The following is a 26,997-nucleotide window of genomic DNA, read 5'->3' as shown; positions in this document are numbered from 1 at the left end:
TGGCCATAGACGTTACAATTATGATCTCTCCTGGAAAAGATGTTTCCAAGAAAGATCATTTGTTTCAATACACATGTGTAGAGCTGAAACATCGGATATACATATAGAAACAATAGAATTCTACCTGTATCTGACAATTCAGCACTAACAATGGCCGATGTTCAGGTGTCTTCAAAGGCGCCCAATCAAAATTTTCCTGCCAGCTCGCTGATATAGGTCGGCTCGTCTCCCACCATACACTCACCGAATATTGTACAAAAATTAGTTTGTACAATATTATCTGTTAGTCTAGGGCCACCTTTAGGGTTATTGTGGCTTTTTTGTGCTTTCATGGTGCAACTATTTTCTGCTCTTATTTGCTTTGGTCTCAAGTAATTTGTTCTCAAGTAATTTATGAACTCAAGTAATTTATGTATATTTTATTCATATACAGTAGAAACCCCCATTTTACGTTTTTCAGTGGACCAGGAAAAATGTATGTAAAATCCGGGCAAATTTAAAATCATAGAAATGTATTAAATGGGTCGTACACCTTTCAGCTTTTTTCAGTTGGTCTCAGACAGTTCACCAGAAATAAAAACTTTCCAATTACTTAATTTTTCACCTTCTAAAGCAGCTCTTGGAGAGGGGGGGGGGTCGCCGACTCTCGAAATTGTTCTAAATTGATACATTTACCGTATATACCCGAGTATAAGCCGAGTTTTTCAGCATCCAAAATGTGCTGAAAAAGTCTACCTCGGCTTATACTCGGGTCAGCGGTACCCGACCCGAGTAGCTGAAATTGCAGTCACTTTTAATCATTCCTATACCAACAGTTCACTTGGGGAGAGACTGCAATATCCCACAATGCCCTCTGTTGGTTATATGAAAGAATAACAGTACGCCCTCTGTTGGTTATATGAAAGATTAACAGTGACTGCAATATCACACAGCACCATCTGTTGGTTTTATGAAAGAATAACAGGGACTGCAATATCACACAGTGCCATCTGTTGGTTGTATGAAAGAATAACAGGGACTGCAATATCACACAGCGCCCTCTGTTGGTTATACGAAAGATTAACAGTGACTGGAATATCACACAGCGCCCTCTGTTGGTTATACGAAAGATTAACAGTGATGGCAATATCACACAGCACCCTCTGCACATGGTAGTGGGACAGTGGGACAATGCACACAGTAATCCGTTTGGCAATTCTCTGTCACCATCAGTTTTGCAAAGAAGTCCGGTTGATCGCTGGGGGGGTCGCTTTGGCAGAATGTGCGCTGCTGGGAGACAGGGCTGTAGTTGTGTCTAGGCTTATACTAGAGTCAATAAGTTTTCCCAGTTTTCGTAGGTAAAATTAGGTACCTCGGCTTATACTCGGGTCGGCTTATACTCGAGTATATACGGTAGTTGATCCATTTCTTATCTTTGTCCCTGCTGAGCAGAATCCTTGAGTTTCATTACAGGCAGCTGTTAGAATTGATACAATAGTTGCTAATACTCCAGAGATGCTGCTGAGAAATGGATCAACTAAATGTTGCAAAATTTTAACTGTTTTGAGTCTGCACCTGAATTACTGAGCTGCCAGACTGAAACACCAGAGACAGGGACATTCAACTTGGAAAAATGGTAAAAAATGGAAAGCACTTGGAAAAAAGTCTTTATTTCTGGAGAACAATTGAACTGAAAAAGCATTTGGAAGGTGAACAACCCCTTTACAGTAACTTTTTCTTTAAGAACTGAAAGGATATAAGCACAGGAGTCCGTTTTACTTTGAGATACAATATTTACTGTGTTAATAACAAGAGTAAAACATTGCAGTGTTAATGTTACACTATGGGACTCTCTGTCAGTCACATACACAAGCTAAAGCAATAAGTGATTGGTGCAGGACTGTATAACGGGCAGACTCATTGCAATTGACCATTTATAGGCAGAACCCTGGCACAATATACATCTGGTTAGTATTTTAAGCCTCTGTATTTCATAAATAATAACATTCATAGAGGGAAAAAAACAGTTTTTGAGTACATAAAGACAAAATTTCGATGTAAAATCCGGGAAAACATTACTTAAATGGACCCATTGAAATGCATTATAAATTGGTGGGACCACAAATAAAAAATGTTAAATGCGGGAAAACTTAAAATCGAGATTGCACTGTAGTACAATTTATCTTATGTACATAGTGCTGTACAGCAGAACATGGCTTGCTTTAGGGAAGGAAGGAATTACCTGACTCATGTGTTTTACCTGCAGTAACCTTCATTTGTCTCACGTGCAGTTTGTCACCCGCAGGTAGCAGAGATTTCCCATCACCCATGAGGAGACTATAATTATATTAGGGCCCATGAGTATCTGGCATTTACTAATCCACAACTCACTATAATCTAAGATTCTTGCTATATAATATGGAAACATATGCAAGAGGATTCTGAGAGTCAATCCTACTATTGGTTAGTCCATCTCCCCAGTATAGGAGCTAAGCAATAAATCATTTGGGTGCCAGTTTTATCAGGTAACCCCCCAGTGAGCCCTTCTTACTTAAGTAATGAGTCCAGTTCTGTTAAATCTTATACTATCTTATGTGATTATACAGCCCACCCCCATACGTTTAGTCAATGGGCCAAGTCTTCTTTTATTAATACATTTCTCTAATTTTACTTGCCTCTCACCGCTGCTCCTTTATTTCAGGTTCTCCTGCGAGACTATAAGCTCCGTTCTTATACTTTAAATGCTGTGAGTTTCCATTTCCTACAAGAACAGAAGGAAGATGTGCAGCACTCCATCATTACTGACTTACAGGTACCATAAAGCCCTAAGATCGTGTAGACTGATATGATCTATTAGGCGCCTCTGTTAAAGGGAAAGTATGCCCTATTTATCTGTTAGTTCTCATTCTTTTATTTGCCATTAAACTAATGGAACTCATTTTCATAGATGTCAAAAGTAACATAATATCCGTTAAGTGGTTGATGTCCTATCTGGCAATTTAGTTTATGTTTAAAGAGAAGTCCACTGTGATTGGCTGTTGGCCTAATGCCTAGAAAATAATAATGTTGAAAGTAGGGATGCACCGAATCCACTATTTTGGAATCATTCGTGAAAGATTCAGGGAAATACTGGACCCTAATTTGCATTTGCATTTGCACGGCTAAAACATTTTTTACTTCCTTGCTTTGTGACAAAAAGTCACATGATTTTAAGAATTCGGTTTGGCCAGGCACGAATATTTAGCCAAATCCTGCTGAAAAAGGCCGAATACCAAACCAAATCCTTCATTCTGTGCATCCCTAATTGAAAACACTTACGGTATGTGCAAACTAGGGTCCTTCAGATGGTTGGAAAGTGTCAGTTTTCAGCATTCCTTGTCTTTTATCTGTCATTGGCAGTTCTAGTTTCCTGTATGGAGGGTCACGGGTTGGCCCGTGTATGATCTGCCTCATTATTGGACTTTATCTGTATTAATTACTAATCAGCATTATATTGTGACATTTCTATTCTATGTGTACTTAGGGTTGCCACTTGGCCGGTACAACATCCGCCCAGGCCGGAGCCAGTATTACAAATTTACCGGCAATGTAGTTGTTTTGCCTGTAGCCATTGGCCTGCCCACCTAAGCCCTCAAGCAGCCTAGAACTTACCCTTTCCCTTCCCAGATCTCCTCCTTGTAGATCCCTGCTGCAGCATAGCTATGCCCCTTTTTACATCACCCACCACCACCTTGTGACATCATGATCCTCCCCCGCCTCTGGCCAGCCGGTAAAAATTTGTGCGAAAGGTGGTAACCTTATGTGTACTGTATAGTGTGAGTGGGTCCCTGAGCTCAGTAAGTGACAGCAGCACAGAGCATGTGCAGTGAATCAGCAGAAAAGAAGATGCGGAGCTACTGGGGCATCTTTGGAGACACAGATCTTTACTGCTAAAGGGCTGTGGTTGCCTTGGGCTGGTGCAGACCCCAAAGGATAATGTGTACAACATTTCTAGCCTACTTCTTTAGTTTGGCTTTACTTCTCCTTTAAACTAGGCATTGGGGTAAAATAAAATCCGATGTAGCGAATTCGCATGCTTGTACTTTTCGATTTGTCCTAAAAAAACAGAAAACATTTGGGAATAAGAATCTGTGTGTTATTCTATAGAACGTACATCATGCTGCCAAATCACCTGTATATAAATCTAAAAACTGGATTCTGTCTTCTTTCCTTTTGTATCAGAATGGCAACGAGCAGACCCGCAGGCGACTGGCTGTTTATTGCCTAAAGGATGCCTACCTGCCCCTTCGTCTCCTGGAGAAACTTATGTGCGTCATCAACTACATGGAAATGGCACGTGTGACTGGCGTTCCCCTCAGTTACCTACTGTCTCGTGGCCAGCAGATTAAAGTGGTGTCTCAGCTTTTAAGACAGGTCCGAGCTTTTAATTGAATTTTAACAATCACCCTGAAATGCCTGTATTCTCCAGTAATGGATTAGGTGTGACCTCAAAGTGTCCAGTTATATTATTTATGCAATGTGCCAGTTGCAGGTAGGCCGCCATTCATACACCATCTCTATTGAAACTCATGCCTCATATACACACTTCTGCTTATATCGGAATCCTGTAACTGGTACCATCCCTGCTATTACTAGTAAGCACTCTGTATTTCTGCTAAAGAGTTAAGGTGGCCATACATGCACTGATATTATCGTACAAAATTAATTTTCGTGCGATATTTGGTGCATGTATGGTGGGAAAACAAGTTGACCGATGTGGACATACTGGTTATACATTTGGTTATACGTGTGTGTTGAAACGAACGATCATTCTTGGGAAGATCTTTTCCAGGAAGGCTTGTAATTGTTACGTCTATGGCCACCACACATGGACAGATATAAGCTGCCAACAGATTAAGTCGGCAATTTATTGGGCAGTATATAGGCGCTCTGATGGGCTTCCCTGTTAGATTTTTGGCCGAAAGTCAGCCAGATGTTGATTGGCAGGTTTACAAATTCCGTTGGTTCGAGGACCATATCGATTCGTTGATGCGATCTTCAAACTGACCACCCATTTTCTCATTGTGATCCTATCTTTGTGGGCCCATGATCGGATCAGCCCGATATCTCCCACCTCAAAGTGGGTATATTGGGAAGAGATCTGATTGGCGACACTGTCAAACATGTGAATCTCCCTATGTATGTCCAGCTTTAGCCATTATTTGGTTAGCATAGAGCTGTTTTACAACACACTGGCTGTAAATGATATATCTCCTGGAGCTTAAATGCAGTGTATACCCTCAAAACATATTAATTTAAAATTACTGAGCACTTTTGCAGCAAACAATTTTTAATTTTTTTTTTTTATTTAAAATTGTTGCGGGCTGTAAAAAGGGCAACATAACGTCTAATGTTTGTACTTTGGGCATTTTGTATAAACACTACAGAAAGCAGTGGCCAAGCTTAGGATTCGGTAGAATTCTTTGGGAAATGTGTATATTTACAACGACTTTAGGGTTCTGCCTATCTATCAAACTATAAAACTCAATTTGAATTCTTTTTGGATAACTTAGGCCATGAAACAGGACCTGGTGATGCCTGTGGTCAGGTCAGAGGGAGGTGAAGATTACACTGGGGCCACGGTCATTGAACCCCTGAAAGGGTAAGTACATTATACAATGTCACATCCACCAGGTAGCAAAATGTACTGAATATACTGAACTTTATTACCACTGGTTTATGGAGCTGCTTGTCAGAATACACGCGTGTCAAGGATGCACTGCAATAATGTTGACATCATAGAGAAACCACTCCTTTAAAATATTTTATTATATTATAACATGCAAGGCGCATCTCCGAAGCCCTGAACTAACACTTATGTCCGCTTAGTGTGTTTGTTGTACGATCCAGTGATAAACATGCCTATGATGTAATTGCAGGTATTACGATGTGCCAATAGCCACTCTTGATTTCTCGTCTCTGTATCCATCTATTATGATGGCACATAATCTATGCTACACCACACTGTTGCAGTCTGGATCTGTAGAGAAATATGGGTAAGTGTGCCGCTAACTATTACTTCAGTGCACCATATATTTGGAGATTCACATATACTTGATTGAATTGAGCCTTAATCTTACCTTCGTAATGTTAAAGGAGATCTAAAGCTTAACTAAACAAGTAGGCTGGAAATTGTTTTGGGCTTCGGTACCAGCCCAAGGCAACCACAGCCCTTTAGCAGTAAAGATCTGTGTCTCCAAAGATGCCCCAGTAGCTCCCCATCTTCCTTTCTGCTGCACATGCTCCGTGCTGCTGTTACTGAGCTTAGGGACCCACTCACAATATACAGTACACATAGAATAGAAATGTCACAATATAAGGCTGATTAGTAATTAATACAGATAATTACTACATGGCAGCACAGAAACCAGTGCAATTAGCATCAGAATTTAATAATCAGCCCTGTAGCATCAGCTTATATTACAGGGGAAGCTCATTTTCTGCTGGATAATTAGTGACGAGCCCTAAGCTTAGCTTCTCAACAGCTGCTCAGAGCCCACTGAGCATGTGAGTGTCACAGACACTTTCCAAGATGGTGACCCCCTGTGACAAGTTTGAAGTCCTGGATCATTGCTGCTATTGACTAACTGAAACGTTAGGCTGATGCAATAAGTTCAGTATATAAAATGTCATTTTTAGGCATATTTATTTTTAGGGTTTAGTTCTCCTTTTAAACCATTTCAAAAATGTAGATAGACCATGCTTACTTAACCCTGTAAGTATAGGCCAATCTTGAGCACATCTGCAGTTTACTGTGTATTACACCAAAACTATTGCCAGTCAGTTGGGAAAGCTGAGAAATCCCATGAAGTGACCCCCTTATCTGCTCTGATTACTCAAAAGATCCCTCTCCAAACAAGCAGCTGTTCCTGTGTATGTTCAGTGTTCCCTAAGGGCTAGTCCACACGAGGAGATTCTGGGGGGGTTTTGTCGCCTGGCGACTAATCGCCTCGTCTTTTGAGCCACTATCTCCCCGAACTGCTTCAGCGTTTTTCCCCATAGGCTAGAATGAAAAGTCGCCTGCGCTAATGCATACGCGGCGATTCGTTTTCAATAGTCGCCCAAGTTGCCTCAGTAGGCAACTTCGAGCGACTATAGAAAACACATTGCTGCGTGTGCAGTAGCGCAGGTGATTTTTCATTCTAGCCTATGGGGGGAAACGCTGAGGCAGTTCGGGGAGATAGTGGCTCAAAAGACGAGGCGATTAGTCGCCAGGCGACAAAATCTCCCTGAATCTCCTCGTGTGGCCTTACCCTAAGTACTGACCCGGGGCTTGGTTTGTTGGATCTGTGTATCACTTGTATTTTAACCCTGTGTGTTTTCTGGAACTGTCCAGGCTCAATCCTGAAGATTTTATCAAGACCCCGACTGGAGATTGTTTTGTTAAGGCAAGTGTAAGGAAAGGACTGCTCCCTGAAATTCTGGAAAACCTGTTGTGTGCCCGGAAAAGGTAAATAAGTAAAGAATGGGTCTCTGTCTGTCTTAAGTTCAAAAGGGACTTGATATATCCAGCGCTACCCAACTTCTCTGATGACATCAGAGAGAGGCAGGCTCTGGGTATTGAGAGTTTTTTGTTTTTTTTAGCTGAAACCCATTCATAAAATTGTATCACTAGTCTGTTATGTGGTCATACACTGTTTAATTGTAAAGCAATCTGAGCAGAGACCCTTCGGATGTGTTTTGTGTTGATTTATGTAAGATACCATGTATTCTATACGTTTCGTGTGGACCCTAAATACATACTAAACAAAGAATTGCACTCACACAGCTTCAAAAAAAGTGTATTTCTTTGTATTAGCCCACCATTTTGTTCAGCAACAGTGCCCTTCCTCGTGCCAAACTTGTGGGTGTGTGCCTATACACACTGCTACTGTCCCTTTAAACACCGTTGTACATCCATTGACATGTGCAATGAGCTTTTATAAGTTAAAGCTTCACTATCTTGATTAAAGATAACATTTACAATGTGCGCTTATGCTGATTTTTAGTAGGCACTGGTGAGCCACATAATTCGGCCTTTATCTACTATTGCCAGGAACAGCAGGAAGTTAGATACTAAATTACTAAATAATGCTTCTCTGAGCCTGCTCAGTTCCAGTATATGTGACTCTGTGACTTCACAAATGCCAAAATGACTTATATATATTTACATCGGCAAGAATTTCATCCGGGGCTCAGCTTGGGATTTGCTATTGGAAGTTGTGCTGACACATATTGTGAGACACGCCATATTGTACTGCCCATAACTTTCCTTTTTCTGAAGCTGCCACCCCGCTATACTCCAGTGCTGTTTTTTTTTAGAGAATGCTAGTAGTTGTAGCTTAGCACCAGCTGGAGCACCATAGAGATCATCACTGAATTGACATCCTTACATTTCAGGGCAAAGACAGAACTAAAGAAAGAGACTGACCCTTTTAAACAGAAGGTGCTGGATGGGCGTCAGCTTGCACTGAAAGTGAGCGCCAACTCTGTGTATGGCTTTACAGGAGCACAGGTTGGCAAACTGCCCTGCCTGGAGATATCACAGGTAAGGCTAAAGCATGCAGAGACCTGGACTTCAACAGTTGTTTGCTTTATTAAATGGAAAATACATAGAATTTCTAAAGGTGGCCATAGACCCACCAATAATATGGTAGGAAACAAATTTTCATTCAATAATTAGGGCATGTATGGTGGGAGATGAGCCGACCAATAAATTGTCAGAAGGCTCGTCTGTCCAGCCGGCTGGAATATTTTGATTGGGCACATTTGAAGGTACCAGAACATCGGCCATTGTTAGTGCTGAGTCGTCGGATACAGGTAGAATTCTATAGTTTCTGACCATTCAGCTCTACACGTGTGTAAACTAACGATCTTTCTTGGAAATAACTTTTCCTGGAAAGATCGCAATTGTAACATCTATGGCCACCTTTAGCAACTTATGCTGAGATCCTTAATAGACATTGCTTAGACATGGCAAGCAATATGTTCGTTCCTACACATATATAAAGGCAGCTATCATAGGAATGTATTGTCTGCACAATGGTGGTCCAATGCCGTGGGATTTGGGGTGCAATTCTGTCTTAAAAGGAATTGTTCTGTGTAAAAATAAAAACTGGGTAAATAGGCTGTGCATTTTATTCTGAATGCTGTGGATCAATTGCAAACTCACTGAACAGTTATGTCCCATGTGGCCCCCCCTTCAAGTCACTGATAGGGTTGCCACCTTTTCTGGAAAAAAAATACCGGCCTTCCTATATATTTATCTTTTTTCCCTATTAATAACCTTGGGATCAACCGGCATTTTTACCGGCCAGGCCGGTAAAATACCGGCCAGGTGGCAACCCAGGTCACTGACTAACTGGAGTTAGAGAGCTAAAAAACAGGAAGTAGTGTTCTGGCTATTATGTTACACATCCAGTCACTCCAGCCTTTATACATTACATTTTTGCCGAACTAACTATATTAGAAACATTTTTTATTTTGCACAGCCTATCTATTTACCCAGTTTTTATTTTTACACTGAACTGTTCCTGTAAGACTTTAACTGGATGACCAGGTTGCCTTCAAGTTACTCTCATTGACTGCTTAAAGTGCTTGCCCATGTGCTTGTCAGGCAGTTGAAAATGTAACTTTCCAAGTGGCAGTGACAAAATGTTTGCACGAGTGCTTTCAGGCATTTGTAATTATGGGCAGTTTGGGGTGATTTAGTGCATCTCCTGAGCTACTGGACACATTGAGTAAGTGTCGAAAGAATTTATTTGCTTTCATTTTTATTTTCTCAGAACTTGAGCAATATATATAGTATGAACCCAAGTACTAGGAATGCCTTAGATTTTCAAAGAAAAGGGGAACCTTTCAAAACATTATTATTATTTTTCATAATAACTTGAGAACATATAGTGTATCCACATAATATGGTTATGGGAGTGGCAGGGTGATTATTAAAGGGAGAGCAAAAGAGAACTGGAAATCATAATAGAAAAGAGAGGACGGAAAAAGGAAAAGGTGAAGGCAGAAATGGAGTAAAGCATCTGGGTAACGGAGAAAGAGGTTGTCACAGTAGAGAGACATGGACAACTGAGAAACTGGAATTAAAATATATTTCATATAAGATGGAGGCAGAACGGGGAAGGTGAAGAAAATTCAGCTGAGTTGTTTCATGCTAAATAAAAACCCTGAGAGCAACTTCCTAAAGGCATGCGTTATTCCATAGAATCCATATACCCTGTAATTTGCACTTTATGCAGCAGGTGAATCAGACATTTATAGTGCAACCCAAGTCCAAGGCTGAGATTCAAAGTATTCCCTGGCCCAATAACAAGTAAATGCCTATGGCATCTTCTAGCAGCCTCTCTGGCATTTTACAGAATAAACAGATTGCCAGTCCGGGGCCGGTGCAAACCACAAGTATGGAGAAGTGCGTTTGGGGTTTAATGGATGCAGTTTTTGCACACAGTTTTGTGATTTGCAAATTGAGACCTTTTGTCTATAAAGTAATACCAGGCCTTGCTCAACTACATCCCAGTGGAAACTGTTGGATTACAACATATCTTCTATTGAGATTCCCATTGTCTTGCTCTGCTCTTGTAGAGATCGTTAATGGATGCAGTTCCCACTTTCTCAACTCCAGAGTTGGTAGGGGGCCCCACAATGTTTTTATTGCATTAAATATAATATTGGGACTAAGGGACCATTAAGCTTTGTCTTTTTGTGTCCATATTGCCCCCAACTGATAAGTGCAGAGCTTTGCCATTAGCAGGAAGTCTCCATGCAAAACCGTGAGAAGCATCGGCCCATGACAGCCCCCAAGCTGCAAGTCTTCATTTCAAAATACTGAGAGGAAAACCAGGCGCTGAGCACATATCCTCTCAAGGTGTTTCAAAAGAGGGGAGAGAGCATCTGTAGGGGGTTTTGTTCAGCTGCCTTATCTTCTCTATACACATGGTTATAGTGTGTGTCAATAGAGCAGAAACTCAACGTCTGACCTGCTGACTTATGTATGAACACAAGGGACGCCCTGCTGCAGAGTAAAGCTGCCCATAGACTCAAAGATCTGATCGTACGAATCGAGGATTCGTACGATTTTCGGACCGTGTGTGGAGAGTCCCGACATTTTTTGTTCGGCGGAGATCGGTCGTTCGGACAGGTTAAAAGATTTCTGTCGGCTGCGGGTAATCTCTCTGCATGTATTGCCGATCGTACGATTTTCAGTGGGAGACTGTCACTAGCTTTTGTCGGACATAACTTTCGTACGATTGCTGTCGGGCAGAACATCGGCTGATCTGTTCTTTTACTACTTTATTTGATCGGAAATGGTTAGTGGCAGGTCGGGAGATGAGGAAGTCCGATCGCACTTTGATTCGTACGATCGGATCGTTGCGTCTGTGGCCAGCTTAAACGCCATGCATAGACTCAGAACAATAAAACTTTAAAGGGGAACTATCACGAAAATAAAAATGTAATATAAGCTTCATCATACTGAAGTAAGAAACTTTCTAAATACAATCAATTAGAAATTCTGCATTGTTTCTGAAATAATTCGGTTTATGTTCACTATTCCTCTCTCAGCATCTGTTTCTCTTCATTCTCTCTTCATGCAGCAGTTGGGTGTCCGATATTCATTGGCAGTTAGATATATCTTATAGGGGGGCTCTTTTTGCCTAGAAGATGGATTAGAGCTCACTCTATTAAAATCACCAGACATCATGTCTCTCTACATGCAGAATTTGTGCAAAAGGCAATAATTTTGTTAGATTTTGTTTGTACAGGAATCAGTTATTTGAGTGAGCTCTAATACATCTGCTAGGAAAGGAAGTCCTCTTATAAGATATATTGAATGTAACTGTCATTTATTATCTGACACCTAACTGCTGCAAGAAGACAGCATGAAGAGAAACTCAAAATAACTCAAATAACTGATTCCAGTACACACAAAGTCTAACAAAATAACTGCCTTTTGCACAAATTCTGCATGTAGAGAGACATGATGTCTGGTGATATATAATAGAGTGAGCTCTAATACATCTTCTAGGCCAAATGAGCCCCCCTATAAGATATATTGGATCTAACTGTCAATGAATATCTGACACCCAACTGCTGCATGAAGACAGAATGAAGAGAAACAGATGCGGAGAGAGAAATAGTGAAGATAAACCTGATTATTTCAGAAACAATGCAGAATTTTTAATTGATTGTATTTAGAAAGTTTCTTAATTCAGTATGAGGAAGCTTAGATTACATTTATGAATCTGAATCCCCTTTGATCACTATGAGAAAATCCACCACCATTCACTTTGGCTGAGGGATGTTTCAGGCTGGGACGGATCCTCCTGATTGTTTCACTCCCTGTAAAACTCTAAATCTGACACGGTTGTCGCCGTAGCCCTGCACTGTCAGGGATCTTCAGTTCTTTTAGAGAAACGCTTCATAAGGGAATTATCATGATTGTGTTTCCATCAAACCTTCACTTCCTCACTGGTGGCTGAAAGCACTTCTGGCAGGACAAATTGGAAACGATTCTTAGTGATATTATACAGTCTCGGCGTGGGCAGGGAATTTGGGGAAATTTCAAGAAATGTTCTTAATGTCTCAGACATTACTATTTTATTAAGGTCAGTGGTGTGACTAGACGTGGCTAGCCAGGGAGCATACTCTGTTTTAGGGAACCACCATCCATTCAGGAGACCAACACATACTATTACAAAGGAATCTGTATGCGTACAAATGAGTATCATGTTTATTTCCAAGTGCATAATTTATATATTTGATAGTCTAGGGTTTCAAAGCTCGTTGGCTGCTCGAAATCCAATAATTTGCAGCTTTTAAACATTTCATCCAATAATTAGTCCTTAGGTTTCCGGATAACGGATCCTATACCTGAAATATAACTAAGGACTAATGATTGGATGAAATGTTTAAAAGCTGCAAATTATTGGATTATCCAGAAAGCTCCAAATTACGGAAAGGCTGGCTCCCATAGACTCCATTATAATGAAATGATCCACATTTTTAAAAATTATTTCCTTTTTCCCTGTAATAATAAAACAGTAGCTTGTACTTGTTCCCAACAAAGATATAATTAATCCTTATTTGAAGCAGAACCAGTCTATTGGGTTTATTTAATGTTTATATGATTTTCTGGTAGACTTAAGGTATGAAGATCTAAATTACGGAAACATCCATTATCCGAAAAACACCTGGGCCTGAGCATTCTGGATAACAGGTTCTATATCTGTACACCCCTCTTTATGATTTCTCCAGTTTGGTCAATAACAACCAGATTGGCTGAATAAATCTGCATGTGCATAGGACTGTTTGCTATTAAAGAGATGATTATGATGATAACTTAAAGGGGAAGTAAAGTCTAAAATAGAATAAGGCTAGAAATACTGTATCCTACTAAACATGAACTTACTGCACTACAAGCCTAATCAAACAAATGATTTATGCTTTCAAAGTTGGCCACAGGGGGTCACCATCTTGTAACTGTGTTAAACATCTTTGCAAGACCAAGACTGTGCACATGCTCAGTGTGGCCTGGGCTGCTTAGTGATCGTCATAAACGATCAAAACAGCACAAGTCAAATAATATTTGCCAGAAGCCGATACAGCAAGACTGATTAATAATCAGAATATACAGACTGCACTGGGTCCTGTGTTGTCATGTAATCTAATGTGGATTTTATAGTTTTTGTATTGTTTATTACAAACTTTCTCCAACTCTGCAGAACCAGTGGCTGTAGCAAAATAATCCTCCAAATAGAATCTGTTTATCTGTTTAAATCTGGCTCCATGATCTTTGTCCCTGCATCTGGAGTTGGAAACGGTAAAGGGGATGTAAAGGCAAAAATAAAATCCAATACAAATCTCTACACAGTCACCGCTCTACAGGGAAACAAACAAAGCTGCTTGAGTTCTGCATGGCTGGGAAGTTAGGTGGGGGCTCCCCCTGCTGTTCATAAGTATGATTGTTTCCCTGCAGAGCAGTTAGGGACTGTCTGACAATTCCTATCCACAGCAGTTAATGAAGGGGGAATTTCACTGCATACAGTCAGGTTTCTTATAAAAACTGTACACCTTTGGATATAGCTTTCTTTTTCATTAAAGAAAGTAAAAATTGGATCTTATTTTTTTGCCTTTACATTCCCTTTAACCTCATTTTGAATATTGAATTACATTTTCTTTGCACCTTGTGGGCATTGTTTTGTCGCTACAGTTTTTCATAAAATTACACTAAAAATAACTGCATTACCTTTCACTTATTGGATCGTGTCTCTCTGCTTATTGACTGTCACCAAGTGAATTGGGTACTAATATCATTATATACATTGCATACTGGAAACAAGGCCATTGTAGCACATGCAGGGGAACTCGTGTACAGTACAGCTTACTTGTGATTTACCAAAATGGACATTTCCCCCATGGTTCTCTGGAATTCTGGAGAAAGCATGCATTGTGGATAGAAACCTTGTCTAAACAGCGAGTCTTAGGAAATTAGGATATGTAGAATATTTTGCTGTAAAGCTCAAGAGCATGTTCTGAGGATCCCTGTAACTGTGTTAGGAGAACTAAAGCTTAACTAAAGAAGTAGCTAGAAATGTTGTACATGATGTTTTGTGCTTCTGTACCAGCCCAAGGCAACCACAGCCCTTTAGCAGTAAAGATCTGTGTCTCCAAAGATGCCCCAGTAGCTCCCCATCTTCTTTTCTGCTGATTCACTGCACACGCTCTGTGCTGCTGTCACTTACTGAGTTTAGGGACCCACTCACAATATACAGTACACATAGAATAGAAATGTCACAATATAAGGCTGATTAGTCATTAATACAGATAATTACTACATGGCAGCTCAGAAACCATTGCAATTAGCATCAGAATTTAATAATCAGCCCTGTAGCATCAGCTTATATTACAGGGGAAGCTCATTTTCTGCTGGATAATTAGTGACGAGCCCTAAGCTTAGCTTCTCAACAGCTGCTCAGAGCCCACTGAGCATGTGAGTGTCACAGACACTTTCCAAGATGGTGACCCCCTGTGACAAGTTTGAAGTCCTGGATCATTGCTGCTATTGACAAGCTCAAACTTTAGCCTCTTGCAATAAGTTCACTATATACAATATGACATTTTTAGCCATATTCATTTTTAGGGTTTGCTTCTTCTTTAAAGCAATAACGCGCTGTTGTTTTGTTTAGAGTGTCACTGGATTTGGCAGACAGATGATCGAGAAAACCAAGCAACTGGTAGAATCCAAATATACTCTGGACAATGGATACAAGGCTGATGCCAAGGTAAAAGGCTCTTTGATAGGATATGGAATTAAAGCAGCCATACGTAGGTCGACTCGGCCCTACCTTCCACCAGCAGGCCTCCCTGACCAGTACTGACTTCAAAATTGGGCAGGTATCCCATTGGGCAATGATTGTATCAGCAGTTGGCCTAGCGCGTGGCTGGTGAAATTGGGCCGGAACCAGTGGATCTGGCTGTGTATGACCAGCTTTAAACATCACTCCCTCTCATAAACTAAGATTTACTGCACCACATCTGTTGAATTACAGTGCCCAGCATCATACCTTTTTTTGGACACGCTTCTCTAGAAACCATTAGCAAATTCTGGTGGATACAAAATATCATTATAGCATCAATACTCCATGTACAGCAGGGATCACATGCCTGTTCAGAATTCTAAGGCAATGTATATTTTCATTTATAGTCCTGTTTGTGTGCATTGGTCTCCTCTGCCAGACTTTAGCTCTGTTTATCAGCATGCCCAAGTCTCAAAGGCTCCGTTTGCTCACAGGTGATCTACGGTGACACGGACTCCGTCATGTGCAAACTTGGGGTGCAGACAGTGGCAGAGGCCATGGAGCTTGGAAGAGAGGCAGCAGAATGGGTGTCCAGTCATTTTACTCCTCCAATAAAACTGGAATTTGAAAAGGTAAGGCTTTTTAGCTGGGCTTATGATTAAGCAACTGTAAAACTCCATGGTTCACAGTGAAGTGCAACATCAGAGCAGCCTTTCTTTCTCCTGGCAACTTCCTTGACTACTTGGTGGTCAAAAAATAACCAGCAGGTGGAGCTGTTGTAACAACATTAATTCAAGTTAACAGTACATGTATCCTTTAATATCTTGCAATTAAAAATTAATAAATAATGAATGCACATTGCAGAAGTGCTTAGAGTAGCACCCTCATCAATTTTATATTCACTTATTTTAAAGGTTTGCTTATCCTTCAATTTGATCCTTTCCTTCTCCTTTAAAGGGAGTGTTCACCTTTAAACAAACTTTTAGTATGACATAGATGGTAATATTCTGAGACTATTTGCAATTGGTTTTCATTTTTTATTGTTTTTAAGTTATTTTGCTTTTTATTTACAAGATTGCTATTTTTGCAGTCTGTTTGCTTGGGTCCAAATTACCCTAGCAACTGTGCACAGATTTGAATAAAAGACTGGAATATGAATAGGAGATGACCTAAAAAGAAATATGATTAATACAAAGTGTCAATAACAATACATTTGGAGCTTTACAGAGCATTTGTTTATAGAATGGGGTCAGTGACCCTCATTTGAAAGCTGGAAATAATCAGAAGAAAAAGGCATTTGAAAGCTGGAAATAATCAGAAGAAAAAGGCAAAGAATTAAAAAAAACTATAAAACATAAATTATGAAGCCCAATTGAAAAGTTGCTTAGAATAAGCTATTCTATAACATACTGAAAGGTGAACTACCCCTTTAATGAATATGATGGATACATGGATAGATAAATTCATTCATGTGTAGATATAATGTAGTTTCTTCCATATAATAGAAATGCTCTCTCATCCTGCTTCAGTTGCTATGGTGTTACCCGCTCGATACGGTGTAGACTTCCAAGGAACTTTGCAGCCCAACCCACCTACAGAATTGTCAGTGGCCAAGGCAGATTGGGTGCTTATGCTACTCCTGATTGCACTGGGTGTTCCACACTCTGCATTTTAGTAGTTTTGTCCTGTGAACCCGGAAATGTAAAGACTAGAATAGAAAAGGGAAGAAATTTGTTTCATTGTTTTTTTTGGCACAATATAATAGTTCACTATTCCCTGTTTTCTGATTCCCAGGTTTATTTTCCCTACCTGCTGATCAACAAAAAGCGATACGCCGGCCTGTACTTCTCATCCAGTGCCAACGCTCATGATAAGATGGACTGCAAGGGAATAGAGACTGTGCGGAGAGACAACTGCCCACTTGTGGCCAATTTGATTAATACTTGTCTGCAGAAAATTCTGATTGACCGGTATGGAGGCCAGCATTGCAACTTTCACTGCTGTAACCAGGGCTAGAAAGAAGCCATTTTGGGGGTTTTGAAGCTGCATTGTCATCCGAGTGGGCAAAAAATCTCCCTTGTGCCATTGTCCTAACTTTTACTTTATATTTTAGGGATCCAATGGGAGCTGTGGAGCATGCTAAAGACGTGATATCTGATTTGCTGTGTAATCGGATAGATATCTCGCAGCTGGTGATTACAAAGGAGTTGACTCGGACGGCTGATGAGTACGCAGGGAAGCAGGCCCACGTGGAGCTTGCAGAGAGGTAATATATGCACAGGTGGACTGCTTAGTGTTTAGCTTGTCCTTTACTCTTGTGCTGTGCTCTTGGGTTACTGTTTACTGTCTCAGCCTGGAACTCTCCTGTAAGCCGTTATTTAATGCAGGCCAAGTAGTGCCTTACAGGGAGAGCATGCAACCTACTGTTAGGTAACATTTTTGGTACGTGTTAAGTATGAGAATACAGCTTGTTGTGCATAAAGGACCGTCATCAGAATTCGCAGGCCCCATACTTTTTGTGGACGTCCCCCCTCCCCACATGTAAAAAAAAAAAACATTGGTGTCCAAGCCCCCCCCATAAAAAGTTTTTTTTAATTGGTGGCTAGGATCCCCCCATAAAAGTTTAAAAAGATATTAAAACTTTGGATGGTTTAAAAAAAATACCATTGGTGATCAGCGGAACTTACCTTTCAAGATTTCTTACCTTCTGCTCCGTTCTGCGGCTTTGGCTTCAACTTCTACTTCAGCTCCTACTTTGGCAGTGCGGCTCCTGCTTTGGCAGTGCGGCTCCTGCTTTGGCAGTGCGGCTCCTGCTTTGGCAGTGCGGCTCCTGCTTTGGCAGTGCGGCTCCTGCTTTGGCAGTGCGGCTCCTGCTTTGGCAGTGCGGCTCCTGCTTTGGCAGTGCGGCTCCTGCTTGGGCAGTGCGGCTCCTGCTTGGGCAGTGCGGCTCCTGCTTGGGCAGTGCGGCTCCTGCTTGGGCAGTTAGGATCCTACTTCTCCGACTCAAGATGGACCTGACTAGTCCAGGAAGAGCAGCATGGCCAGGCCCCCCTTTAACACTAAAAAGCTGCTAGGCCAGGAATGATCCCCCCCCCCCCCAATGTCCCCCTGAAGGCAGCCCTGAGGACATATGCAAGATTTCTTCTTTGAAAATATAAAAACAATACATATAAATACAGCCCCTATAATTGCAAATGTATGCGCTGCCATATCCTTTTTTTATTCACTAAACTGTAATGTAAATGCTCAATCAATGGAAAACAGGCCAAACATAAGCAGTTCTTTACCTCATTTGGCCAACCAAGTTCATGGCCGTGTTGTCAACTATTCTATTTTACCTTTGAATTAACTTTTTGTATGATGTAGAGAGTAATATTCTGAGACAGTTTCCAACTGGTTTACATTAAATGTGTTTGTTTTTTTAATTCCTTATCTTATTATTCAGCAGCTCTCTTGTTTGCTAGAAAACAATAAAAATAAATTCGTAGCCTTACAGAGCATTTGTTTTTTTAGATGGGGTCCGTGATCCCCATTTGAAAGCTGGAAAGTGTCAGAAGAAGGCAAATAACTAAAAAAAAAATATAAAAAAAATAAATAATGAAGACAATTCAATATTTGCTTAGAAATGGCCATTCTATAACATACTAAAAGTTAACTTAACGGTGAACACCCCTTTAAAACAAGCTTATGCAGACTTCATGTTGCTTTTTGGGATTAGCAAGCCTGTGCTATGGATGTATGGCAGTTTATAGGCCTATTATCTATTGGACACACTATTGGAAGCGGCCATTAATCTGGCGACTGGAATCTGGATGGGAAGAGTTGGCAGGTTTTATCAACCCTTGTACGGGCATCTTAAAGGAACAGTTCAGTGTAAAAATAAAAACTGGGTAAATAGGCTGTGCAAAATAAAACGTGTTTCTATTATAGTTATTTAGCCAACAATGTAATGTATAAATGCTGGAGTGACTGTATGTCGAACAGAACAGAACACTACTTCCTGCTTCGCAACTCTCTAACTCTGAATTAGTCAGCGACTTTAAGGGGGGCCACGTGGGATATAACTGTTCAGTGAGTTTGCAATTGATCCTTAGCCTGCAGCTCAGATTCAAAAGCAACAGTTTTGACCCATGTGGCCCACTGTTTGGCTGCAGCCTAGTGACCAATCAGAGCTGCAAAGCAGGAAGTAGTGTTCTGGCTATTATCATAGACATCCAATCACTCCAGCCTTTATACATTACATTTTTGGCTAACTAACTATATTAGAAACATTCTTTATTTTGCACAGCCTATCTATTTACCCAGTTTTTATTTTTTACACTGAACTTTTCCTGAAGACTTCTAGGGCTCTCTTCTAGTCTGTGTGAGCCAAGTAAAGAAGCATGGCTGCAAATATGGAGAGTGGCAATGTCTGCGCACATAAAAAGGTGATTGATATCTAATTGGGGACCATAAACAGAACCTAAAATATAAATTTAGTATGTTTGCCTTTACAAACCAAGTATGAGATATAAGGTTCTGACTCGCTGACGACCGCACAGCCCTGTTATTCCGAAATCTTTGACTCCACTGCGAAACAAGGCTTCAAGCAACCTCGCTGAAGCCTGCACGCACTGATCTGTGACCGAAGGGAAACGCCGAAATAGCACGTCCCACCCAGGGCAACAGCTGTGTCTGTAACTGTCTGTTGTTGTGGAAGGAGGAGGTGGGGGCTGTGTGGAAAGTAATATATTGCATTGCCCAAGATAAAAATTGCATGGACTTCCTGTAACACTCGCACCGCTTCTGGTCATTGCTCAACCCCAAAGTCTTCTCTTGCTTTCAGCACTTGTTGCTTCTATAATGGTTATTTCATGAAATGCTCCTACATCGGAGTGGCCACTACAGATCATACAGGGGCCACAAAATCCATCCTCTAACCCTATGCATATAGGCAGCTATAACCAGCCTATCACACATCAGGTGGTTTGCAACCCTCCAAAGTTTATAGTTGACCTTTTAAAGGAACAGAAACACCAACAAATAACAGCATTTTAAAGTACAGTAGAACCCCCATTTTACATTTTTCAGGGGGACCGGGAAATAATTATGTAAATTCTGGGAAAATGTCAAATCAGGGAAATGTGTTTAACTAACTTTTTCTTCAAGTACTGAAAGGATATAAGCCCAGGAGTCCCGTTACTTTGAGATACAATACTTAGTGTGTTAATAATAAGGATTAAACATTGCAGGGTTAATGTTACACTATGGTGGGCAGGTGCAAGACTCTCTGTCAGTCACATACACAACCTAAAGCAATAAGTGATTGGTGCAGGACTGTATAAGGGGCAGACTCATTGCAATTGACCATTTACAGGCAGAACCCTGGCACAATATACATCTGGTTAGTATTTTACACCTCTTTATAATACACAAATAATAACATTCATAGAGGGGAAAAAAGTAGTTTTTGGGAACATCAGGACAACATTTTGATGTAAAATCCGGGAAAACATTACTTAAAATCAGGGAAATGCATTATAAATTAGTGGGGCCACAAATAAAAAAAAATTAAAATGTGGGACTTATCAGGGGACTTAAAGGAGAAGGAAAGGCTAAAAGTAAGTAAACTTTATCAGAAAGGTCTTTATAAATACACCAGTAAACCCTCAAAAGTAATACTGCTCTTGTGTCTTCTTTCAAAAGAAACATCACATTTCTTTCCTTCTATTGTGTACACATGGACTTCTGTATCAGACTTCCTGTTTTCAGCTTAAACCTCCAGGGCTGGGGCTTGAGCATGCTCAGTTTGCTCCTGTCTCCTTTTTCCCTCCTTTCCTAATCTGAGCCCAGAGCTATGAGTAAGCAGGGAAGGGACTCAGGCATGAAGTGATGTCACACCAAGCTAATATGGCAGCTGCTATCCTAAACAAACAGAAAAAAGCTTTTATAGCTGTTACTCTGGTATGGTTAAGAGTTCTGCAGAATAAATATAGTGTTATAGCTTGCATTATTGTGGCTAATCTATTGGCAATAAACTGCTTTGGTAGCTTTCCTTCTCCTTTAAAATTGAGGTTTCACTGTAATTAAAATATAATGTATCGTTGCTATGTGTCAGTAAAAGTTATGTGTTTGCTTCAGAAAGACTACTATAGTTTATATAAATAGGGAATTGTGTAGTCATGGGGGCAGCCATTAAAGCTAAAAAGGAGAAAAGCCACAGGCTACATAGCAGATCAGATAAGCTCTGTAATAGAATACAATGGGATTCTACAGAGTTCATATGTTATCTGCTATGTAACCTGTGCTTTGAATGGCTGCCCCCATGGCTACACAGCAGCTTGTTAATATAAACTATATTAGTGTTTCTGAAGCCAACACGCCAGTTGTATCAGTACATTATATTTAAATTTCTTTAAAACAGGTTACATTTTCTTTTTGGAGTTACTGTTCCTTTAATTCTATAGATCAGGGCTATGCACTCTATATAGTGGGCAAATTGTCATTGCAGGACTACCAAGAATCTGCTGGGGTTGTCTTGATTGTATTGATGCGTGTACGTCCAGCTTTATATCTCTGTTCTGTGGGAACTCCATCCAATTTTTTTTTGTTTTGCATAATGGTTTTAAAGTTACTTGCAGCTGAAAGCAGTATTTGTCCCTTTTAGCTTTTGAAGCATTATGTATATACAGCCCTTCCCCAGCCAAGACTCCAATTCCTATAATGCTTCTTCCATCTTTCAAATGGGGGTCACTGACCCCATCTAAAAAACAAATGATCTGTAAGGCTACAAATGTATTGTTATTGCTACTTTTTATTACTCCTCTTACTATTCAGGCCTCTCCTATTCAGCCTATCAGTCTCTGATTCAAATCAATGCATGGTTGCTAGGGGAATTTGGACCCTAGCAACCATATTGCTGAAATTGCAAACTGGAGAGCTGCTGAATAAAAAGCTAAATAACTCAAAAACCACAAATGATATAAAATGAAAACTAATGGCAAATCGTCTCAGAATATCCCTCTCTACATTATACTAAAAGTTAAGTCAAAGGTGAACAACCCCTTTAAAATAAATTGTGTAATGCAAAATGAAAATTGGGGTTGGACTAACCATGTAAAATTAGGCATGGCTTAGAAATGCTACACATTGAGGTCTATTTATCATGCTGTGTAAAAAGTGGAGTGAAACGTTACTGGTGATTGTGCTCATAGCACCCAATCAGAGCTTTGCTTTTGTTTTCTAATTGTTGAAATCTAATCGCTGATTGGTTCCTCTGGGCAACATCAACGGTAATGCTTCTTACAACTTTTTACACAGTATGATAAATAGTCCCCTTTATTTTGTGGGGTTCTGTACCAGCTTAAGGTCACCACATCCCTTTTAAGGGTCAGTCCACACGAGCAGTTTCGGGGAGATTTAGTCTCCTGGCGACTAATCGCCTCTTCTTCTGGGCGACAATCTCTGAACTGCCTTTGATTGTCTTCCCATCCGCTATAATGAAAAGTCGCCTGCGCTAAAGCACACGCATCGCTCCATTTTCCGAAGTCGCCCGAAGTTGTAAGCCACTATACAGCACCCTTCGCTGTAACTGTTTTATCAGCAGGAGTCCTTTATGCAGGGGAATTATTTGTGCACTGAGAATCTAATTATCTAATTCACAAGGGCCAAACATGGAGTCACTTTCGTTGTCCTGTTTAGCTCTTGAAATATCAGAAACTACTGTATGTTAATAAACAATCGGTGAAAGGTATGTTCAGCCCAAGCTGTTTTGTCTGAACCCATGTTGAACAAGGGGTGTACTGACGCTAAATGGGATAAACTTGATTATTTCATAAATGGTACAGAATTATTAATTAATTATATTTAGAAAGTTTATTTCAGAAAGATAATGCTTTTATTACATTTTAGTTTTCGAAATGGATGCTTCTGACATTTGGAAACCATTGCGGGGGGTCGTTGCTCTTGCGCTAGTTGTTAGGAAACCCTGATAATATAGTGAATAAAGTAGCCCCTATTGGAAAATATAAGGATATTATAAGTCACTGAGGAGTTCCAAGACCAGATAAAAACACAAGGCCGAAGGTCATGGAACTCCGAGGTGACTTCTAATATCCTCATATTTTCCAACAAGGGATACTTTATTTATTGTAATACACAAGTTTCAGTGAGTCATGTGACAGAAATGACATCAGAACTCACTGTTTATAGCTGATGACATCAGAACTCACCGTTTATAAGGATATCATTTACAGGATATTCATGGCTTTTGAGTATGCTAAACGTATATATAAAGCTGTCATTGTGTGGGCACGACTTTGTCTATGTGAAAATGAAATCGGCCTTCATTATTTCCGTGCATTTCATTGTTTGTGTTTTCATTTTTCAGTCCTGCTGCCACTGCTAAACCATTTTATAAAGTCCCACGTTGCACCTATGATTGAGCGCAGCAGAAGCGGTGCCAGTACTTTCCTTTGCCCAAGATGGTTTGCTCTGTCGACCTCGGATACAGACGTGTTCTTTTTTTCCGCTCATTGCTCCTACTGTTGAGAGGGGCCTCGCCCCCAAAATCTTGAGGGAGACACATGTCCTTCCTGTGCACAATTTCACAGGTGCCTGTCCCCCTCCCTTCTGCGGTATGGCAAGTACCTTCAGCACCTTTCCTCTCCCACCCACCTCTGCTGTTTGTGTGGGTGCGGGCCCCTTTTGCCCTGATAGTTCGCGCTCTGTTGCCTTTGTGTATAGGAGAGATGAGATTCCCTTGGGTCTATGTGTAGGTCTGAGCCAGATATCAGGGGAAGGGAGTGACATAGAGCTCACTCTGTGAGTCACATTCCCAGACTCTCGTAGTCTCCCACTGTTCACAAGCACATTCAAATGATCTGTGACTCACACCAAGTTAGCTCTGCACGAAAAGGCCAGCACTAAATTCATATGCGTCATTGCTTGGGGTCATGAAATATCGTAGGGTAGGATAGAGCACTCAACCTGCAGCCTTTTTGCTGCAAACAACTTTATTCTATCACAACATATCTCAGGTCACATGGATCCTTTTTCAAGTGTGAATTAAAAATATAAACAAAACACCTTTTAAAGGAAAACTAAAAAACACAAAGTAGTGCTACACACACACTCTCACCGCTCTTTGCAGCGTCGGGTGCCGTTCACATACAAGAAAATACTTCAGCAGCACTCCGATTATGGTGAAAAAATTGGTACTTTATTCGTGCCTCAAGCTAAGCGACGTTTCGAGCTTTTCCAGCACTTTATCAAGCTTTTAAAGGAAAACTATATACCCCGGAACAATGTAGGTCTCTCTAAAAAATATATTGCACAAAACCGCTCCTAAAACCCTGCTTCATGCAAATAAACCATTTTCATAATAATATACTTTTTTAGTATCCAAAAAGTAAATGTACAAGAATAGGCACTTACAGCAGAGATTAACTGCTCAAAAAATGTTTATTTGCCGCACAACATGTCTCAAGCCTACAAGGCCAAGTGACACTTGACAAAGGGCCTCATAGGATTGAAACGTGTGGCAAATAAACACTTTTTGAGCAGTTAATCTCTGCTGTAAGTGCCTATTTTTGTACATTTACTTTTTCGGTTATATATGCAACCCTAAGGCTGAGATGAACACGAGTATTGGCCAATAATTCATTATTGCTAAGTTTCGGGACTCCCAATTAAATCCTCTTTTTACTACTTTTTTTAGTAGTATGTCAATTAACAGACAGAGTTCTGTATTTTGCTTCCACACTTCTTCCTGTTACAGTTAGAGCTGCAGTATGTCTGGTCAGGTGATCTCTGAGGCAGCACACAGACCATCACTAAATGGGGGTTCAAGGCAAGAGATGTAAAAGGGCAAATATTTACTTAAATATATATTCCAGTTTGGTAAGATTCTTTAATATGCCACTTGATATAAACTATCTGTTTTGAGGGGTAAAGTTTTCCTTTCACACTAAACCCACAGTGATGCTCCTCCCCCTGTGACATCACCAATTAAATTCAAATTCGTCCGTTAATGCTGCAAAAACAAGTCTTTCTGTTTTTCTTTACAGTCCATGGTTCACCTTGTCCCATAAAACTCCCATTGAGTGTCACCTTTATATAAACAATACTGTGCCAAAACCTTGAAATACTGAAACATTTAAAAACATTGTTACAAAAGTTGCAATTATCTTAAAACCTGTAACAATCACTTAATGCAAAGTTACATTGTTGAGTGTAGGTACTACTCACAAAGCGTCTGCCTAACCAATTTGATCCACAGTAACCGGATCTCTAGAGGAAATATATACCTTGAATCTGTTAATAAAACGGTACTAATTCAACAGTATTCATCTTCTCTACTAGCCTACATAGTATAGTACTATAAATTAGTAGAGTCATAAATTAAAGTAGAGCTATCGTACCCTAGCTCTAGATCACTAGTAATATAAAAAATGAGGGCCGGTATCAAAGAAGTCTGAGTATCTTGCTTAAAGTTCTGTATATGTACCCCTTTATTCTAATTTTGATATTCCTTCCCATGTGCCCTAAATATACTAGTCTACAAGGACATTTAAGCATATATATATATGACCCCTTTCGAATAACAGGTGGCATAAAGTCTAACTCTGGTGCTTGGGTCATGAGTGTTTGAATCAATAAAAATTTAACATATGAAAAAAGGAATGGATTGGCAGCCTGAACTACAACTTCCTTTCCCTCAACTGCAGGATAACCATATCTGGGCCTATCCAATAAGCCACTTCTGTTACAAGTAACTAGGATATAAAAAATAACCCTTTACAGAATACACAAGCTCCAAATTACAGGAAGGCCGTATCCCATAGACTCCATTTTATTCAAGTAACTCCAAATTTTTAAGCATATTTCCTTTTTCTCTGTAATAACAAAACTCAATCCCAACTTAGATAAATCAGTCCTTATTGAAGGCAAAACCAGCCTATTGGGTTTAAATAATTTTTTAGTAAACTTAAGGTATTGAGATCCAAATTACTTAAAGGAGAAGGAAAGGTTAAAACTAAGTAAGCCTTATCAGAAAGGTCCCCCTAAATATACCAGTAAAACCCCAAAGTAGTGCTGCTCTGAGTCCCCTGTCAAAAGAAACACAGCATTTCTTTCCTTCTATTGTGTACACATGGGCTTCTGTATCAGACTTCCTGCCTTCAGCTTAAACTTCATTGCCCTGGGCAAGAGCATGCTCAGTTTGTTCCTCTCCCCCCACCCCTCCCTTCTCTACTGTAATCTGAGCCCAGAGCAGGGAGAGACTCAAGCAGGAAGTGATGTCACACCATGTTAATACTGCAGCTCCTATCCTAAACAAACAGAGAGCTTCTAGAGCTTTTTACTCAGGTATGGTAAAACATTCTACAGAATAAATATAGCATTCTAGCTTGCCTCTATTGCAGCTAATCTATTGGCAATAAAATGCCTCTGTAGCTTTCCTTCTCCTTTAAAGATCCCTTTACCTGGAAAACCCCAAGTCCCGAGCATTCTGGATAACAGGTCCCATAACTTATAAATATACAATACACATTTTCTCATGCCAACAGATCCTTCGTTGATATCTTGTTATAGTGGCCACAGATTTTAAAGAAGATGAGAATAAATATGGCGATGAATAGCAAATGACAGTGCTTTTTATGCCAGAAAATTAAGGTTTTTATCTAATTAATCCATCTTTATTTGGATTTGCAGACAC

General features: G+C 40.2%; 1 protein-coding gene across 2 annotated transcripts in view; it reads left to right on the top strand.

The window, feature by feature from the left end:
- Positions 1 to 26,997, top strand: part of pold1.L (polymerase (DNA directed), delta 1, catalytic subunit L homeolog) — a 71,748-nt gene that overhangs the window by 22,306 nt on the left and 22,445 nt on the right. For both annotated transcript variants that reach the window (XM_041568545.1, NM_001094225.1), the window contains 10 exon segments: positions 2,681 to 2,791; positions 4,201 to 4,392; positions 5,532 to 5,620; positions 5,898 to 6,014; positions 7,355 to 7,468; positions 8,398 to 8,545; positions 15,192 to 15,287; positions 15,797 to 15,934; positions 17,097 to 17,272; positions 17,416 to 17,568. In XM_041568545.1, the coding sequence (XP_041424479.1) occupies positions 2,681 to 2,791; positions 4,201 to 4,392; positions 5,532 to 5,620; positions 5,898 to 6,014; positions 7,355 to 7,468; positions 8,398 to 8,545; positions 15,192 to 15,287; positions 15,797 to 15,934; positions 17,097 to 17,272; positions 17,416 to 17,568 (1,334 nt within the window).

Source organism: Xenopus laevis, chromosome 7L (genome assembly GCF_017654675.1).
Source record: "Xenopus laevis strain J_2021 chromosome 7L, Xenopus_laevis_v10.1, whole genome shotgun sequence".
NCBI lineage: Eukaryota > Metazoa > Chordata > Amphibia > Anura > Pipidae > Xenopus > Xenopus laevis.
The sequence above is the reverse complement of the archived record's forward strand: the minus strand, read 5'-3'. Positions and strand labels throughout refer to the sequence as shown.